The sequence below is a fragment of the Osmerus mordax genome, chromosome 20 (genome assembly GCF_038355195.1).
Source record: "Osmerus mordax isolate fOsmMor3 chromosome 20, fOsmMor3.pri, whole genome shotgun sequence".
Taxonomy (NCBI): domain Eukaryota; kingdom Metazoa; phylum Chordata; class Actinopteri; order Osmeriformes; family Osmeridae; genus Osmerus; species Osmerus mordax.
Window position 1 is genome coordinate 796,080 of NC_090069.1, and position 18,890 is coordinate 814,969.

At 48.5% G+C, this 18,890-nt stretch overlaps 3 protein-coding genes across 3 annotated transcripts; all 3 read right to left on the bottom strand.

Moving 5' to 3' along the window:
• Nucleotides 1-4,724: 4,724 nt before the first annotated feature.
• Nucleotides 4,725-8,005, bottom strand: ccnb1 (cyclin B1). The gene is made up of 9 exons (XM_067258550.1): nt 7,885-8,005; nt 7,508-7,642; nt 7,321-7,425; nt 6,968-7,162; nt 6,526-6,684; nt 6,072-6,308; nt 5,812-5,952; nt 5,346-5,456; nt 4,725-5,048 (listed from the first exon to the last, which is right to left on the bottom strand). The coding sequence occupies exons 1-9, from the start codon at nt 7,903-7,905 to the stop codon at nt 4,944-4,946; spliced, it is 1,209 nt and encodes a 402-aa protein (XP_067114651.1). The 5' UTR covers nt 7,906-8,005; the 3' UTR covers nt 4,725-4,943.
• Nucleotides 8,006-8,683: 678 nt separating this feature from the next.
• On the bottom strand, nt 8,684-14,654 carry slc30a5 (solute carrier family 30 member 5). The gene is made up of 16 exons (XM_067258547.1): nt 14,153-14,654; nt 13,791-13,913; nt 13,611-13,677; nt 13,419-13,504; nt 13,225-13,312; nt 12,739-12,826; nt 12,515-12,591; nt 12,230-12,400; nt 11,801-12,089; nt 11,376-11,584; nt 10,952-11,109; nt 10,591-10,720; nt 10,063-10,360; nt 9,619-9,845; nt 9,177-9,305; nt 8,684-8,963 (listed from the first exon to the last, which is right to left on the bottom strand). The coding sequence occupies exons 1-16, from the start codon at nt 14,221-14,223 to the stop codon at nt 8,793-8,795; spliced, it is 2,382 nt and encodes a 793-aa protein (XP_067114648.1). The 5' UTR covers nt 14,224-14,654; the 3' UTR covers nt 8,684-8,792.
• A 132-nt stretch (nt 14,655-14,786) lies between these two features.
• LOC136964433 (annexin A1-like) lies at nt 14,787-17,998 on the bottom strand. The gene is made up of 12 exons (XM_067258551.1): nt 17,921-17,998; nt 17,719-17,789; nt 17,410-17,515; nt 16,764-16,858; nt 16,503-16,616; nt 16,297-16,387; nt 16,083-16,219; nt 15,879-15,972; nt 15,488-15,583; nt 15,236-15,294; nt 15,010-15,132; nt 14,787-14,916 (listed from the first exon to the last, which is right to left on the bottom strand). Exons 2-12 carry the CDS (start codon nt 17,782-17,784, stop codon nt 14,860-14,862), a joined length of 1,038 nt encoding a protein of 345 aa, XP_067114652.1. The 5' UTR covers nt 17,785-17,789; nt 17,921-17,998; the 3' UTR covers nt 14,787-14,859.
• Nucleotides 17,999-18,890: the final 892 nt, after the last annotated feature.

The following is an 18,890-nucleotide window of genomic DNA, read 5'->3' on the forward strand; positions in this document are numbered from 1 at the left end:
ATCAGAGAGAAAAGCCGGCACTATTGACTCGTTTAATCAATAACACCCTTTCCACGCACAGCGGCCAGCGATGGAGGATGTTGAGGATGAGGCCGGAACAAACAGCCCAAGCATTAAATAAATGTCATCCAAAAATTATGAAACATTTGGGTACTTTGGGTCCTCCAGAAAACAGATGTTGCTGAGATATTTTTGTCAAAACAAAACACCTGACATCTCATTTGTGTGGAGGCACACGGAGCCCTCCAGCAGAAGACCATCTGTGAGTTTACACTGGCAGACCCCTGCCTGCAAGGTATGAACACCTGTCCAAACAACCCTTGCAGCACGGCTAACAAGACCAGCAGCTCTACATCCTCTGTCGAAGTCAAGAAGGCTGTGAATTATTCGAAGTGTCAGGCCTTGAACCCCTTCAGAGAACATGATTAAGTGTGTAACAAAGGAGGATTTGTCCAGAACTCTATTATCTTGGTCATACAGGGAGGTTTTCTCTCCTTAAGGAGACCTGCCCACTGTGTCACAAGGGTGAAAGCTTGAGAGAAATGAAGCATCCACTGCTTACAATGACCCAACTCACCTCCAGTCTCCATCCAGTTGGCTAGCGCCACCATGCAAATGACCGACAGAGCGAGAGTGCTCTCACAGTGCGGGCATTGCGTCACAGACACTAGTAGAGACTTCAGCTCGTTTGATTCCACGCGAGAGCTTCATATCGCCAGCAGATCAACTCAGGATGCTGGTGCCATCTGCCGACACGCTAAGGTCGACTGAAACCTGATCAAAGTCCTGGCTCAACCCTGACTCTGCACAGCTGTTCTGAGTGACCTGAGGTCTGGGGGGGGGGAGAGAGGGGAGGGGAGAGAGAGGGAGGGGGAGAGACAGAGAGAGGGACAAACAGGACACATCCACACTCAGCTAATCTGCCGCCACACTCCCACAACAAAGAAGACGCCAAGTGACCCCTGAGGTAGATTTACACCATGTCAGCAGTGTCCCCCTCCCTCTCCTCTCTACCTCCCTCCCTCCCTCTCTACCTCCCTCCCTCCCTCTCTACCTCCCTCCCTCCCTCTCTACCTCCCTCCCTCTCTGTCCCCCTCCCTCCCTCCCTCTCTACCTCCCTCCCTCCCTCTCTACCTCCCTCCCTCTCTGTCCCCCTCCCTCCCTCCCCTCTCTACCTCCCTCCCTCTCTGTCCCCCTCCCTCCCTCCCTCCCTCCCTCCCTCTCTCCCACCCTCCCACCCTCCCTCCCTCCCCTCTCTCTCCCTCCCTCCCTCCCTCACCTCCCTCCCTCCCTCCCTCCCTCCCCTCCCCTCCCTCCCCTCCCTCCCTCCCCTCCCTCCCTCCCTCCCTCCCCTCTCTCTCTCTCCCTCCCTCTCTCCCTCCCCCCTCCACTGTATCCCACTTCACCAACCCCCTCTCCTCCACCCCCTCCTCCCTCCACCCCCTCCCCCCCTAACCATCCCCTTCTCCTCCTCCACTAACCACCCCCCTCTCCATCCCCACCCTGGAGATTAATCCCAGGACTCTGGGGGTCTGACTCACCCGACTCAGGTTACAGGCGTCCCAGAAGGCCGTGTGATGGAGGAGACGTCAGGGGCTGGAGGTGCTGGTGCTTTACGTCACCATGACGACACATCAATCACGTCAGGTCACACGCGCTGGCTGTGCAGCACACCGTGGTGTCGTTGGAGAGATCGGAATCCCACTCACTCAGAACCTGTCGACGATTTCTGCTGTTTTACTGTGTTCTTACGTGTTCTACTGTGTTTTCTATTATGTTTTAATCGGTTCTACTGTGTGTTCTACTGTGTTACACTGTGGTTGACCAGGATCCCAGCCTGGACTAGATGACTCATGTCTTGTGAACAACAGGGATTTGGAGGGAAGGATGTTGGGGGGGGAAGTCTAAACTATCTGATCCACTGAGTGGTGGAGCACATTTGTTTTAATTTGTGTATGTTTTAGGTATTTTTTTCTGCTAATAAACCATAAAAAAACACGTATTTTCAAGAATAATGTAAGGAATGGAAAAACAGACGTTGATTTTGGAAGCTTCGAAAACGTACAACATGACAAACAACACAACACTTACCCGCAATCTTGTTCTCATTATGTTACAAATCATTAAATCAAACACAAACATATGTGGCTATAATTCCCAAAGCGCCGATTACATAGTAATTGCAACATTGTATTATTCCACTTATGATTGCAATGTCCACAACAGTTGAAAACAGGCCTACTGTGTTTGCTCTGCGGTGCTCTTTCGTGGGAACAACGTTAAAAAGGTATCATTACAAGTCAAATCTTAGGTATTTTCTAAACTATTATGAGATGAACAATCCCTCCACTTTTTCCTGACCTAGTTTGTTTTGGGCTGAAGCCGATTGTCAGTGCGAAATTACGATTAGCAATGAGGCTCCCATTTCCAAGGCAACAAGAATTTCGTGTCCTTGATAAGTGTATCTTTGCTGAGGAATCATGTTCTCTTCCTCTACTCAGACAAGGAGAGGCTGTTAACCAGGAGGGAGGAAGTAAGACTCGACCTTCTGTTCCGACGCGAGAAGGTTATATAGGTGGTCGGAGGAACGTTCCGCTAAGTAAACAAGAATGATCCTGAGGAGACTATTCACGCCTGTCTGAATCACGCCAGTGTTCGGGCCACAATAGTATCCTCTCTTCTCTTCATCTACCGTTGAGAGGCAAAGGTCAGCCAAGTTCAGGAAGCACACCGATTTTTTATTCGAAAACCTATAAATTGTGAAAATGAACGCTCCGGTGTTTATTTTTCTCTGCGTCCTCGGCACGGAGTCTCTGGTCTGAACGCCAGCCGCCCGACCTCGCTGCCCCCCCCCGACATCACCGCTGTGGCTAGCTGTTTGTTTGGCTTTGTCATTATTGAATCGAAACTCGCAGACTTGGTGGACGGGAGGTGAGAAACGAACACTGACTCACTTAAAGGCCGACTGTCTCACTGAATGTTTAGACTGAGAGGCATTTTCAAACCTCTGGCTCTGGTCTCGGACCGTACATTGGGTGAGTTTTGTACTGAAGATTGTTTCGGGGGGCCAAGTTTTTGCGTTCTTTGTGACCGCGAGAGCTTGACACCTGGATCACTATTCCATCGAGAGATGAAGGGGCGAACACGGTCATCCTTATAAACGTCTTGAAAGGCCTCACTGTACCACGACGTACCACAACGTTCGCTTTCTACGGAGAGAGAGAGGCCCCAGTCCCTGACTCGCGGTGTACTCCAGACGCACGTTCTCAAGCGCCACAGGAGGACTCAGTCTCGTAAACGGCTTGCTCTGCCCACTCATGACCTCAGCCTTCAGGCACGAGAGCTCAGCGCGAGCCTGGGTTTAAGAGCAGGGCTACGCAGGCTCACCGAGACTAATGACCATCTGTCCCTGCGGACTTGAGCGGAAGGTGTGTGGGGGGGGGAGACAAGTAGCTCGCCCCCTCCTCGGACTCTCTCCCTCTCTCTCACACACTACAGGGGTACAAGAGGGTGGTGTGCACGAGAGGTACAGGAGGGTGGTGGTGTGTACGAGAGGTACAGGAGGGTGGTGGTGTGTACGAGAGGTACAGGAGGGTGGTGGTGTGTACGAGAGGTACAGGAGGGTGGTGGTGTGTACGAGAGGTACAGGAGGGTGGTGGTGTGTACAAGAGGTACAGGAGGGTGGTGGTGTGTACAGGAGGGTGGTGTGATCTCCAGCAGGCAGCAGGTGGGCAGGCCGGGGGCTGAGGATGAGCTCAGTCCCCCAGGAGTGTCTGGTTACAGCGGGATCCCTCCGGCCCTCAGCTGAACACAGCCTGGAGAGATGAGCACTCCCCGCTCTGCTGTGTCCATTAAGCCTTAAATACGTGCCGCGTGATCAATCGTAATTGAGGCCGGGTGCTCCCTGGACCTCCTCCCTGCATCTGCCGTTGTTATTCTGGGGTCCTCATCCCCCTCTGGGGGCCTGCCGGTCTGACTGGTGCTTCCCCTCCCCTCCCTGAGCACAGGAAGCAGGGAGGCCGGCAGACAGACAAGGTGACCTTGTCTAAATGGGATTTCTATGGGGGTTAAAGGTCAGGTGCTACAAGCACATTGGCTGGTTAGGTCATTCAAAAGTAGGCAAATCAACTTGACACATGTAAGCAATGGTCTCTGCAGACCGTGAAATACTTGAGTACATTTTAGACCAATTGAAATTACATTATATGTCCTTTACTGAGAAGAACCATTAGACGAAAAGGTTGACCAACCATCCAAACAGTCAAGGAAAAAGGATATGACCTGATGAAGCGCAGACACATCTAGCAGGCTGGCAAGGGACCCGAAGGCCTAGCAGCAGTCAGAACCAACAGGTCCCCAGACAGGAACTAGAGCGCCTGCGGTTATAGCTTCAGCATTAGCTCAAGTACTGGGTCACTAAAGCACAATGTGAAGGACAACTAACCCAATAGGCAAGTCTAGTGTCCAAGGCTCTAGCGCCATCTGGTGGTGAAGTGCGAGTCAGATAGCTGAGCAGGCTAGTAATCAGAAGGCTGCCAGATCGATTCACGGCCGTGCAAAAATTACATTGTGTCCTTGGGAAAGGCACTTCACCCTACTTGCCTCGGGGGAATGTCCCTGTACTTACTGTATGTTGCTCTGGATAAGAGCTGCTGCTAAAAATGACTAAATGTAAAATGTAAGTGCAAGTTGTCACGTGTATCATTTAAAGAGGACTCGGTATGTAAAAATTTTAAAACGTTTATTGGCATTAAGACTTTTGGTATACACAATTGTTACAAAAGAGGTCAAAGCCTTTTACAGAAAGACCTCTACCCCATTAGGCAGGCAGCACACCCAAGTCTCCCAATACTGTCCAACCACACATCTCCCTAAAAACATTATAAATGACATAAGTTAGATACAGTCTGTACAAAACAGCACATGGTGCTTAAAAATCAGTCTCATAGGGTCAGTTTCTTTGCCAGGTCCTTGATCAGCGAAGAGTTTAGTTGAGAAATAGTGGCGATTCTCATCTGCTTCTGACTCGAATACTTGTTCTTCACAGCCTGAGGAAACAACGTCACATTTTAATTATTCACTTTCTTGAAGGGAGGCAATTTCAGAGGACTGAACATGTCACAAGTAAAAATTAGCCATGAGCTTACTTTTGTTCAAGAATTCTGCCATAATCACTTGATAAGATTAGAAAGTTTCAAAATATTAAACAAGACCACATGTACAGTTCTTTCAGGTGTATGCAAAGCACCAAACTCAGTACTCGAGACTAAACCTGCTAGAGCTGTCATCTGGTAACCTCACAACACATCCAGTAAGAAGAGCGCATCCAGACACCCTCCACTCACCATGTGCTTGGTCTTGCCCTCGTTCACCTGGACAACGTTCTTGGCGATGAGCTGCATCACTGGCACCAGACTCTCTTCAGAGTAGCTCATGTAGTGCTGAAGAGTTTCATTCTGAGGGGGAAGTGGAGCCAAGAATTAGTGAAATTGACCACGAAAGGACCTTTAGTTACTGGTCTGCCCTACACAAATCCCCACAGTTGAAGCCTTGATAAGGGGGAGGTGATGACAGGTAGTCTTGAAGTAGAAGGGAGTCAGGTGGCTGAGCGGTTAGGGAATCAAGCTAGTAATCTGAAGGTTGCCAGTTTGATTCCCGGCCGTGCCATATGACGTGTGTCCTTGGGCAAGGCACTTCACCCTACTTGCCTCGGGAGAATGTCCCTATAATTACTACAAGTCGCTCTGGATAAGAGCGTCTGCTAAATGACTAAAATATAAGTAGAAGAACCCAGGAGGGTCAGCTTCTTACCCACTCCCCACAGCTGAAGACCTTCAGGGTGAGGGCGAACGCAGCACTGGCCACCTGCGACGGAGGGAAGTGGACCATCTCGTAGTCCACCATGGTCAGCTCCACAAAGTACTTGGCCAGGGTGTGGTGCTCAGCAGTCACCTGGAGGGGACGGACATGGCAGACATTTTAGATTCTGAGGCAGCAACTGATATCGAGATGGGAGGGGTGGCGAGAGGACGGAGAAGTAGATGTTGGATGGTTGAGGGAGGGAGACAAACCTCTCCGATCTTGGAGGCTCTCCTCAGGAACTGCAGGGGGAGGGGACGGCCAAAGCTGAACTTGAGCCCTCTCAGGATCCTCATCTCCATGTCCCTGATCTGGGCCGTGGTGTACGCCCGGTCTGTGACGAAGGCAAAGTCCGCGATCTCAGGAGGGTACATCTCCTCGTACTTGGAGGCAACAAACATGGCCGTCACCCCCACCAGCTGGAGCTGCTTCTTGGGGACGGGGTTGTCCTGTCGGGTCAAGACAAAGTTAGCATCTTGTTCATTTAGTAGACAAGTACAGCAGATAGTTCTGACTGGTTGTCAGTTCAGAAAAAAATAATCCTGTAAACATTCAGCTACCAGGCACGGCTTGCCAACACAAGACAGGGGAATTATAAAGGGCATCCCCTCTAACTAGCATCACCAAGTCCTTGACGTGGTTCCTGAGCAGTGGGAAGGAGGGTACCTGGAGGAAGCGATCGATGATGCCCACGGTCATGTACATGGTCTCTTGCAGGAGGCGGAACTTGATCTGGACCTGAACGAGCCAGTCGATGAGGATGGCCCTCATGTTCCCCGTGAGCTCCTGCCCCTCCAGGTACTTTGGTCTGACTGCCTGGTCAACCTACAGACACATGAACAAGGGGCAACAAAGTGAAGTGACAGGGAAGGCAGGTGGAACCATGCAGCAAAATGCTGGATTCAAACACAGGTAAGGCCTCTGTACATGAATAAGCACTTCTGGTGAGCTACTGTGGGCACCCTACTGAAGGAAATGTATCAAAACTATTTAGTGCTCATGGTAAAGTCCTCCTTACCATAGAGAACTTTTAATCAAATCCCTCAGAACTGGAAGCATGAACAGAAGCAAAGGCAGAATGGGAAAACGACTGTGGTAGTGATCTAACCTCGAGCTGTTGGAGGTACTTGTAGATGTCCTTCACGTATTCACTGCAGAGCATGGGGTTGTCATAATCGTCCGCATCCACGTCCTTGATGGTGAGGAGAACATCGGACAACGCCTGGCACAGGTCGTTAGGCGCGCAGCCAGAAGTCTCCATGGGGGTGGGGGACATGGGCTCGAGCACGGCCACTGGCTCGGGCTGAGAGAGACAAGTGTTCAGTATGGGGGGTGGGAACATAACGGGGGTTTCCACGACGAGACTGATTCATGTTCGCACATAAATCAAATTTAAAAAAAAAGGTTTAACTAATTATAATGACATTTTATAAAGTCAAATCTCTTCGGTTCAAGCCTCACCTTAATTTCGGGTTCATTTCTTTTGGGCAGCTTTGCTTCCTGGATCTTCTCGACCCTTGTGCTAGCCTTCCTCTCCGCCACTTTAATGGGCTCCAATTTAGCATCCTGAACAACAAGCTATTAGATTGATGGGCCAAAAACTCGCGTTAACAGCCATTTATAATGTAAAAAGACGAGTAAATGTTACCTTTTTCAGACACTGCTTGGGAGCTGCAACATTGTTGCCGATTTCACCAAGGGCAGCTCGCGGCCTGAGTGTAGGCTTGTTCCCCTGCACAGTCTTGCCCGCGAGAGCAGTTGGGTTCTCTGAAGCGATGCGGTTCTACAAAAAAGACATGTTTATACTTGCAGTGAAAGCTTAAACATCTATCCGTTGCCACACTGCGTGCACAAAACAGAATTCTGAACAAGTCTAAAATAAAAGTCACGAGCCATCATTGTCCAGGAAGTTATGCACGAGGCCACTCACACATCAGACGTCGAAAATTGATCGAAAGCACAAACAGAACGACATGAAATCAACTAAATTACAAATGCAAAACTGTGATAGAAAAATAAACTTACTCTGGTCATGCGGAGAGCCATTTCAAAAGATGTGTTGCTGTGGTCGCGTTAACAGATACTGATATCACACTGCAATTGCTGCACAATAACCAAAGGAGAATCGTCTTGGTTTAAATCCTCCCTGGCTCGAATCTCATTCGCTACATTCCAACCTCGCTCTCATTTGATTGGATTGGCTGCAGCTGCTTGGAATGCGTTTCCCAGGACGACCGTTGATCACGTGACTTAATTGATCTAGATCATGTTTCGTCACTTCCTCCAAAACACGATAGGGGTAAAAATAAATAATCAAATAAACATGTTTTTTTTTACCTTAGTTACATGCGTTCTTAACAATTACAGACTGACGAACAATACCATCACGCTTGTTTGTAAAGTTCTGTAAGACGTCATCCATTATGACACGAACAACCCAAATGGTCTTGTGAAATAAATCGTCAATAGGCCAAGATTTCTACACCAACTCTGCTAGTTCATTGCTCAACCATTGTTAAATGATTGTTAAACATGATCATTGTTAAAACCAGGTTTTCTTTTCCATCTACTAGTCTACAAGCCTGTGCTTGTGTCATTCCAATGCCTTATATTTACGTTGATATATTGTGAACAAAGCAGAAAGCTTGAATTGTTTGCATTGGGTTCTATCAAGTTTACTACAAACTTATCGTTTTCTATTACTGAATCTCAATGTCCTGCTTACATGGTTAAGCATGTCAAAATAACACACACAAAAATACAATTTAACCTAGACTAAGGATTCCACAAAGAACTCGTGATTGATAAAATTCATATATCAATATTTTTATTATTATACAAATGAACCGCATACATACTATACACGTCAAAAGAAAAAAGAAAAAAAAGGAGGAAAGTAGTAAAAGTTTTATTTGGTCGCAATCAAAAGTAAATTACATGATGCATGTCCCGTCGTTCAGATATTTCATGGACTCCATCTGCTGAGTCATGGCCAGGACCTCCTGGAACCCTGAGCTGAGGCCGGACATGTGCTGGAAGAACGCCTCCTTCTCCCCCTGGATGGACAGGTTGTTCACCCCCGCATCTTTCAAAATGGACGTCACCTGAGGAGAACAAGAACAGCAGGGTTTGTGGATCACACGGACGAGCCGCACGGTCGACGTCTGCTTCTTTTAGCCAACGCTTTCATCCGAAGAGAGAGACGGTACTTTCTGGAACGTGTTGCGTTTACCCAGGGGTGATCCGACGGGGTTGTAGCTCGGTGGTTAGAGTGTTTGACGGTGGATAGAGAGGTTCCTCTGGGGATAAGACGTTACCTGCTGTATGATCCTCTGCTCCACCACGTCTGACATCAGCTGCAGGTGGATGGTTCCTGCCACGGTGCTGGCTGAGTGCCTCCAGAAATGAGCGTCCCGGTACGACAGCACACCTTCGATCTTCTCAATCTGGAAGAGACCAGCATCGACTCATGTAAAATGGCCGTTGAAACAACGTCAACTTTGCTTTAGGTCAGGGGGATGGGTGTAGCTCAGTGGTAGAGCATTTCACTGCAGAACAAGAGGTCCCATGTTCAATTACCCCCTTGTATGCAGCTTCAGATGACATCAAAATTGGTGTTTTATTTCTATAACCCTTTTCACAGAGGGCTTCACATACGCCCACAGAACTACCCCCTAAACCAACACAAACCCTCCAGGACAAAACGATAAAACCATTATCATCACGCTAAAGAGATCTGATGAATCTGTGGAATCAAACCTTTTCTAAGGCAACGTTCAGGTCCTTCTCGTGCTCGGGGGGGGTCCTCAGGAGCAGGACCTCGCAGGCGTCGGTGATGAGCGGGATCACGCTGAGGAAGATGAGGGTGGAGATGAAGAGCGAGCAGATGGGGTCGGCGATCAGCCAGCCGAACTGGCGAATCAGGATTGTGGAGATGATGACGCCCACGCTGCCCAGCGTGTCGGCCAGGACGTGCAGAAACACACCTGGCAGGTAGGGAGACCACCATGAGCCCCTCACAGCACATACACTCTAGCCAATGAAGTTTTAGTACTCATCTGGCATGATATTCCTGTCTCAACCTACAGCATGAACCCTGACCCACTTACTGCTCTCCTGGTAGCATTCATGCATCTACGTGTCGTTGCTTAACTAACACATCACCACAGTCGAACCCATAAACAACCTATCGGAGACCCTCACCTCTCATGTTGGCGTTCATGCCTCCACCGCCAGAACCGTGAGAGTGGCCGTGACTGCTTCCGTGAGAGTGTCCGTGACTGCTGCCGTGAGAGTGTCCGTGACTGCCCCCGTGAGAGTGTCCGTGACTGCCCCCGTGACTGTGGCCGTGGCCTCCCTGACCATGACCGTGTTCGCTGTGGGAGTGGCCGTGGCCGTGGTCTTGGGACGAGCAGCCCCCCTTGGAGCTCCCGTGGGAGTGGGCGTGGCTGAAGGCACAGATCCCCACCAGGTTCACCAGGAGACCCCCCACAGAGACGGGCTGGGAGGGGGTGGGGGGAGAGATACACATTCAAATAGTGCATATAGAAAGTCTGAATATACCAGGCACAGTGAAAACAATAACACAAGTGGCAAAGAAAGTTCAGGGATAACCTCAACAATCAAAGACATCAGGGATGTTTCCCTGTAGATGTCACCTACGTCAGGGATGTTTCCCTGTAGATGTCACCTACGTCAGCATTCACTTGATCAACCCAGGCAGTTTCTTACCGTCAGCATGTCAGTGTTGATGTTGGGAGGGTCGACCAGTCTGGTGACCGACTCCATGAAGACGAAGAAAGCGATGACCATGAGAAACAAACCGTTGATGAACCCGGACAGAATTTCAACTCTGCCATATCTGGGGGGGAAAATATATATATATTTTTTTTTTACTCCAATTCATGGATGATTTTAGGACGGAAATAATCCAACAGCCCCCATAACAATCCGTCCTGGGAACCACACCTAATAAAAATAATAACTCCTTAATTTAGCAGATGTTTGTTATCCAAAACAACATACAGAGGGGGAATTGAACCTGCGATCTCCACTCAAACACTAACCACTAAGCTGCGCCTGCCCCCCTTACCCGTAGGAGAAGATCCTGGTGGCTTTCCAGCGGGTCATGAGAGCAGCGAACAGGCCGAGCACCAGGGCGGAGCAGTCGAACAGCATGTGGAAGCCGTCAGAGATCAGCCCCAGGCTGTTGGTCCACACGCCGTAGAACAGCTCCACAAACGTGAAGGCCTTTAACACAGAGGAAAGGGTATCGTATTAGGATATGGGGCTTAAATATAATGCTAGTTATGTTTGTTGTCAACACAGGTTACATGTGTTCAAAGCAATTTCCACCCCCCGCCCCATCACAAAAAAACAAGGTGATTTTCACAGTTTTAATCCAAACCACCTTGAGACAACAGCATAACCATCCTTCATCCAACGCAACGGACAAGCAAGAGATCAGATCTCAAACCAACCATCTCAAAACAGCCTCACGCTGGCACAACGCTCACCAAGTTCAGACAGAGGAAGTAGAAGATCTGCCTGGAGTCGTACTCCTCCAGGATCTGCTTGAGCGAGTCTTTGATGAAGCGCGGCAGAGACTGGGAGGTGTGCTGCAGGGCGTCGCCCATGAAGTTGTAAAGAGGGGTCCCCTCCGGAGAGTAGCCCACCAGGGTCCCCTTCTGGCCCCTCTTAGAGGGGGAGGACAAGATGCTGTCCGCTGGAGGGAGGGGGAGAGAGAATTAGGGAGGGAGAGAGACAAGGAGAAAGAGCATTAGTAAGCATATTGGCTCAGCAAAAATGTAAGAATACAATTGAGAAAGATTTCATGGAAAGTTCAGACCATGACTCTGAGATGGGCTTCCAGAATCCCTGTCAAGCCACACCATCCATCCATCCATCTCTCACTCCTATCCACCCCTCTCTCTCCACTCACCCATTATAAAGAACACCGCGCTGACCAGCACGCCTCCAGACTGCACGTGCTCAGTGCTGTCCTGCAGGGGGGGCTTGTTCATGGAGCTGAGCTGGTAGGAGAGGGGGTGGGGCCAGAAGTTGGCCAGCAGCACGCTGCTGACCAGGAGGAAGAGGGCGCCGTAGCGGGCGCAGCGGGGCGCCTCCATCTTGGACACGCAGGCGGACTCCACGTAGAACTCCAGGATCATGACGGAGAACACGATCAGGCTGAACGGGAGGAGGAGCGACGACCACGACTCTACTTTACTCTGGAGACGGGAAACCAGAGTTTTTGTTTGTTTTGGCTTAGTGGTTGGAGCATTTGACTGCAGATCAAAAGGTCCCAGGTTCAATTTCCCCCTCGGAAAACTGTACTATATACTGATACATGGCATTCCCTGTGTTTTACCTCAGTGGAAACCGACAGCACTATGACCCAGGGAAGCAGCACGGCTGCAGAGACCAGGTTGGACAGGGCGTATAGACGCTTGGCTCCTCCCAGCTCCACCGACAGCTTCCTGGAGGCTGTGTTGAAGCCCACCTTCAGGCAGAGGGACGCCACCAGCAACACCACACCCCCCTGACGGAGACAGGAGAGGGACAAAACACATCAGTACCTCGGGGAGGTCAGGAAGAAGCAGAGGTGTTCGCACATGAAACGCCTTCTGCTGGAGTTAGGGTATGACTGGCTCACCTTGTGGTCTGCCACCCCCAGAAACGCGATGGCGGTGTAAAGAGCGTGGGTCAGGGCGCTGTCATGGTGCCCTTCAGCTGGAGAGGGGGAAGGTTAGGGCAAACACTCACAGAGAGAGATTTCGGGATAATAAGTCTGAGATTTTGAGCCTGAATGGCGTTCACTGTGTCGTCGTTCACTACAGTCGCATGATTGTGAAGTCATTCACAACGGCGGAAGGATACGGTGCTCCGCCATCTTGGCCATGAGGTCATCGTTGTCAAAGAGGAGAAGGCAAATCACTGCTATGATGAAGAGAGCTGCACCTCTGGTCTGGAATGTAACAGGGTGTACATGTTTTTAAAGCAGCATACAGGAAAGACCGCAGGGTATAGCTCAATGGTTATAGCCCTTGACTGCAGCTGGAAGAGGTTTCAGGTTTTGCTGTACATCACTTTGGGTGAAAGCCAAATGAATATTTACATTTACATTTAGTCATTTAGCAGACGCTCTTATCCAGAGCGACTTACAGTAAGTACAGGGACATTCTCCCCGAGGCAAGTAGTGAAGTGCCTTGCCCAAGGACACAACGTCATTTGACTCGGCCGGGAATCGAACTGGCAACCTTCAGATTACTAGACCGACTCCCTCACCGCTCAGCCACCTGACTCCTGTTGTTATTATTATGACGGTATTTGTGGTTTGAAAGAGTCTGACGTTTGTTTGTTTACCTTGGAAGGTCCACCTCCTGAGCTGGTGAACAGAACGCTGAGGAGGGCTAGGATCACCACGTCGCTGTGCTCGAACAGCAACAACGCCCTGCAGAGACAGCACACCTCTCAGATGCAACACTCATCTCCTCACGTCAACACACACACACACGCTGCACCGAGAGTTAAACAAGTTATTTGTTTTTCAACTCTACCTTAGAGGTCCACAAAGAGTCAGGCCAAAGAAACCCAGCAGAGATATGATGCAATTAACAACCGCATGTTTCAGTAGCTTGATCCACTGAAATGATGAGCAGAGTAGTCGTGTTAATATGAGCGACTGCTGATGTGAGCGTTTATCATGGAAGGCTCTATGAATATATGACCCAAAAAGCGAAGCCACAAACCTGTCTTTTAGATATCACTTTCCCAGAAGTGAACGGCTTTTGGAAGAAAAGTAAGATTACTGCACACCTGAAAAAATATGGAAGGTAAAAACGTTGTTAGGGTTTGCATACAACAATCTTTAGTCAGGTTCCAGGGATAACAAAAACAGTGTTGTATGATTCCGTGGGGACTATGCTCACCCTAATTTCAGTATGAAGACGAACTGGACGATGTGGACTACTTTGAGTAGATCGTATGATTCGAATATCCCAAGTGCCTTCAGCACTTTGGCGATGAGAAGCAACACTATGTACCTGGTTAATCTGAAAAAGGATCAAATCAAGTTAGACTGCTAAACTCCACCTAGTTGAAACAACACAATTCACGTCGAAATCCCTGGCATAAGGCATGGTTATGTTCTTTATTTGAAACTATATTCAGAGCAACTGCTCCGAACTGGAAATCTCGTTAACGAGCTTAACTTGATGTCCACACCACTGACTGACAGCTGGGCTGACTAGTTTACTATCCTACAATCCAGCCCAAGAACCGTCGTCTTTACCTGGCGTTGGGCACTTCGACCATTCCGAGCTTCCCACTGGAGAGAACGTTGCTACTGTATTTTTCGTCCATTCTTCTGAGGTTTAAAACTCAATCAGGAGATGCTCCATGTAATTCTGATGTCGAGGCTAACAACTAGCTAGCCCTTTCCGTCGGGTTTAGCTGACGCTAGCTAGGCGGTAGCAGAGCTAGTGATTGAACAGAACATCATATCAAGCCGCAAGATCCGCGTCTATTACTATAAAGTTGTTGCCCATACTAATACACGGATCCCTTGACGTTCACAATTCAGTATTTGTACATTATCATACCAATGCAGAGTTAAAGAGACCACGAAAACAACGAATCAAAAGCACAGCATCGCATCTCAGCTGTACCAGGGCCACGCTTCCGGATACGGTGAATTCCACGTCACGCAAAAGATCTTTGTAAACCTTACACTTGCGCTGCGCGCAGGACTGCGCAAACACCACCAGCACTCAAAACTGTAACGTCGGCGTACATTTATTCGTGTACAATCAACAGACGTTTTACCATTAGGATTTTATTCTATCAAATAGTGTGAAAATAATTCGGTTGTAGTTAGAATCCTTGATAAATTTTTCCAGGAAAGTTGAATGAGGCGAAGACATGCATTGCCGTTAAAATTTTTAATCTTTATTAGAGCTTCAGAAGCATTAAATAGAGTACGTAATCAGTATCGGGTCTTCACTGAGGTCCACAAAGGGCAACCAGGATTTTCTCATAATACCCTTTTGTATCCGCCTAAGAAACACAAAACATGCATCATGACCATAACATCCTACACATCTAACACACACACACACATTCTTCCTCCACCACAGCTGTGTGTCTCACCGCCACGGCCTCCTGCAGGCTGCGTCCGTACATGCTGCGGTACTCCTCCGCCACCTTCCTCAGGTCCACCTCCGACCGGCTCACCAGCACCCTGTTCAGGGCTGCCTCACTGGTCCCTGCGCCCTGGGGAAGAGAACATCAGCCTGGTACTGCATCACACACACACACACACGCATGTGTGCATAGTTACACACATGCCCACAAGCACAAACACCGAAAGTTTTACCTTCATAGACAGGTGGAGTTTTTCGGCAAAGAAAGCTGGCGTGCTCCAGGCGCACTTCACTACAGAATCAGAGAGACATCTTTAATATCCAGTCTGCTGGTCCCGTACCACAGAATGTCACAACACCAGCAGTGACTAGTTCATATAAGATTAGGACATCTTTATTAAAAAGGTTTAGATGAGCCTCTAGGAAACTGCAGAGGGAAGAACTTGTTACAAATAACAAAACATGAAACTTGGGGAGGTTCTCACCGATGTCTATGAGGCAGTCCTCAATGTCTCCCTTCAGCTCCATGACCAGGGCTTTGGGCAGCTCCGTGTCACTGATATCAGAGTACTTCTGGAATGCTACAACGCAAGAAGGGTTACAGGTATGTTGTCATGGTTACAGGTATGACACATCCTTGTGTGCACTGCACCACTTCTGCAGGGCGTGTGTGACAAGACCTGTTATTCCGGGTGTTTCCCGTGTGTGGGATTCGGGTCGTTCAGTTAAGATAATTTTGCTTTTGGATTTGTAAATCAGTTTCTCCCACACGTGGTTTAGGTACAGTTCTGTGGGCATCTGTGAAGCCCGCTGGGACGTAAATCGAATTTGCTCAGATTTGATGTGTCGTGCTCGTCCCCCTGTGAGCCCTCTCACCTCTGGACAGCTGAGGGCCACTCCTGCTGGTCAGGATGTCGATGAAGACCGACACGTTCGTCCCTTTGACGTTCTCTCCCGCTTCAAAGAGAGCCTGGAACACAAACACACACCCTCCGGTTTGAAAACACCCCACCCACACGCACGCGTCCGTAGCAGTGCTCCACCAGCGTGGCGAATGAAGAGAGAGAGAGGCGTCGTTACCGTGGCGTCCCTCCTGGCCCGGTCGTCGTCCACGTAGCTGCTCTCGTCTCTGGTCGCCTTCAGCAGGGACAGCAGAGCCTGGGCGAAGTCTCCACTCGTCTCACTCTTAATGACCTCCTCCAGGTCCGTTTTGTACACTGCGGTGGAAGGACGGTCACACGTCAGTCGAAACTCTTCGCACGAGAGAGATGGGGAGGCGCAGGCGTCTACAAACCTTCCTTGAAGGTCTTCTTGATCTCGTTGATCTCGCTGTTGGTCCGCGTCGCCAGAATCTCCACCAGGACGTCCTCGTCGGTCCCCAGGCCCTGAACGACACACCCGGCAGAGGAAATCAACATCCTGAGAGATGTAACATCAACAAACGGCGTTTTGCTAATTCGTCAGTACTTAAAACGTGGCAACAAGGTCATTCTTGTTTACCTTTGTGGCCTTCCTGAGGTGGTGGGCGTCAAACTGTGCTGGGGTCATCAGCAGAGCCAAAACCACGTCCTCCAGGTGGCCCGTCAGAGCCCACTTCAGGGCATCAGTCAGATCCTGAGATAGAAGGAGGGTTAGCTGGGGGTAGTTAGCTGGGTAATAGTGAGGGTAGTTATCTGGAAGATAACTTGGGGTGCTTGGCTTCAGTCGGTGCAAACTTCAGTTGTGTGAGTAAAGAACCTAGACCCAGTCTCCATGTCTTACCTTTCCTGTTGACTGCTTGTAGACCTCCTTAATCTTCTGCCTCTGGTCGTTGCTCCTCTGAACCATCATTGTTATAATCGTGTCCTCGTCCACTCCTGCAGAGCACAACGTCATACACGACTCAGGGAAACACGCATGCGACTGACACTGCAGCCCAAACCAGTTGATGCAACGCATCTTTTTAAGATTGTGGGTCCGAAAAGCGTGCTGGCTTGTATACTGCAAAACATGAGCGGCTGCCATAGGACATCCTGGTATTTTATCCATATTGTATTTGACATACTATGTACTAGTTTGTTTTACTGGTACTATGGGTATTGGGACACACCTACAGACCTTGCGAGCTACGACGCTGAAATGCTAGAGTGCTTTGGTGTTTATGTCGAGGAGTTGAACCAATTCAACTCTTCCAACATGTGCTTGTGTATGGGAGTCAGGTGGCTGAGTGGTGAGGGAATCGGGCTAGTAATCCGAAGGTTGCCAGTTCGATTCCCGGTCATGCCAACTGACGCTGTGTCCTTGGGCAAGACACTTCACCCTACTTGCCTCAGGGGAATGTCCCTGTACTTACTGTAAGTCGCTCTGGATAAGAGCGTCTGCTAAATGACTAAATGTAAATGTAAATGCTTCCCTGGTTCCCTCCTACCTTTGGCTTTGATGGCTTTCTCCAGAGCTGCAGCGTCGCTGCTGGCACTGAAGGAAGAATATGGAGCCACGGTCCCATTCAAATAGGACTTGGATTGTCCCTTGGCCTGCAGAAGAAGAAGGTGTTCAGGTATACTGTTGCATCAAGATGCTAAACCAGACTGTGAAATGAAACTTCCTTGACATGGCAACTGATTAGTGACATGAAAAGTTGCTTTTACTGTCAAAAAGACACGTTAATCTGGTCTCATCTGGAGGGATTTACTTTTCACTACAGACGTGTTGTTGAGACAGAAGAAATTGCACTCACCCCAGCCGAGTTATCCTGCTTCCTTTTATGGACAATGTTTTTGAAGAATTTCGTGAAGAACGACATCTTTTCTGATCGGTAATTAGAGACAAGAAAATTGAGGATCAAAATTGAAAACCTCTGTCTTCACAAATGTCATTGTATTAAAAACAAACGAAACAACACAAAACTTCTTTCCTGAAATTACAAGAAGAAAACATACCTGGTTTGCTGAGCAGATCCTGTGTGTGTAGATCCAAGGTGTTTCTGACTTTAAAGAAGCACACCTTGCAGAGCCACGGCCCACTTCCTGTTTTCAGCGTGAGGGAGGAGATGATTGGTCTGGAGGATTCACATAGTTTGTGAGGGTGGGGATAATTGGCCAAGAGGATCCATAGTTTCAGCCTGAGATGGCCATAGCCTTGCCCACATTCTATCAAACACATCATGGATTCCATTTTGGGCAGGTTGTGTGTTTGAACAACTGTCTTCATTGATAAAACGTGAATTTTAATTAGATTGAGGCAACATCTTGAGCATTCCAAGCAGTAACTTTCATGTGGTAACTTCTGAAAGATGTGTTAGTGTACAGTGCAGTGCTGTAGTACAGGTCCAGCTGGTTTCAGTTGAGTCCTTTTCACACCCACTCAGGTATCTGACACACCTTGACTAGCGATGTCCACCAAGATTCTTCCTGTTGCAAAATATCTCCACAGTGTAACACTGCTCATTACTGTAGCATGAAAACGCATAGTTCAAACACCATACATTTGAACATAGTTTGTTAAGTAAACCATGTTTGTAATGTTTCAGTGTGTCAAAGCGTTCACAACAATGATGAACTAACTGATGAAAGAGAGACTATTTTAACAATAAGATGTTATAATTATACCATTTATTGTCATTCACTGAATTACAAAGCCATGAGCGTTATATTTTGGAAATAAAAAGCATGACCGGCAGGTAATATTTGTAAAATGCTAAAATAATCACTTCAACGTATCAGATCATTATCATTATCATAGATCATTATTCCTTCACAAAACAAGTCAAGTTGAATGCAAATCAATGGCAATACATAATAAAACATATTTTATTATTTACATAATCACAAGTCCATATTTGGGTCAGTTCTTTAGGACAGTATGTTCAGTCAGTGGGTGTTTAGACAGGATCACACAGGTTCAACCCAG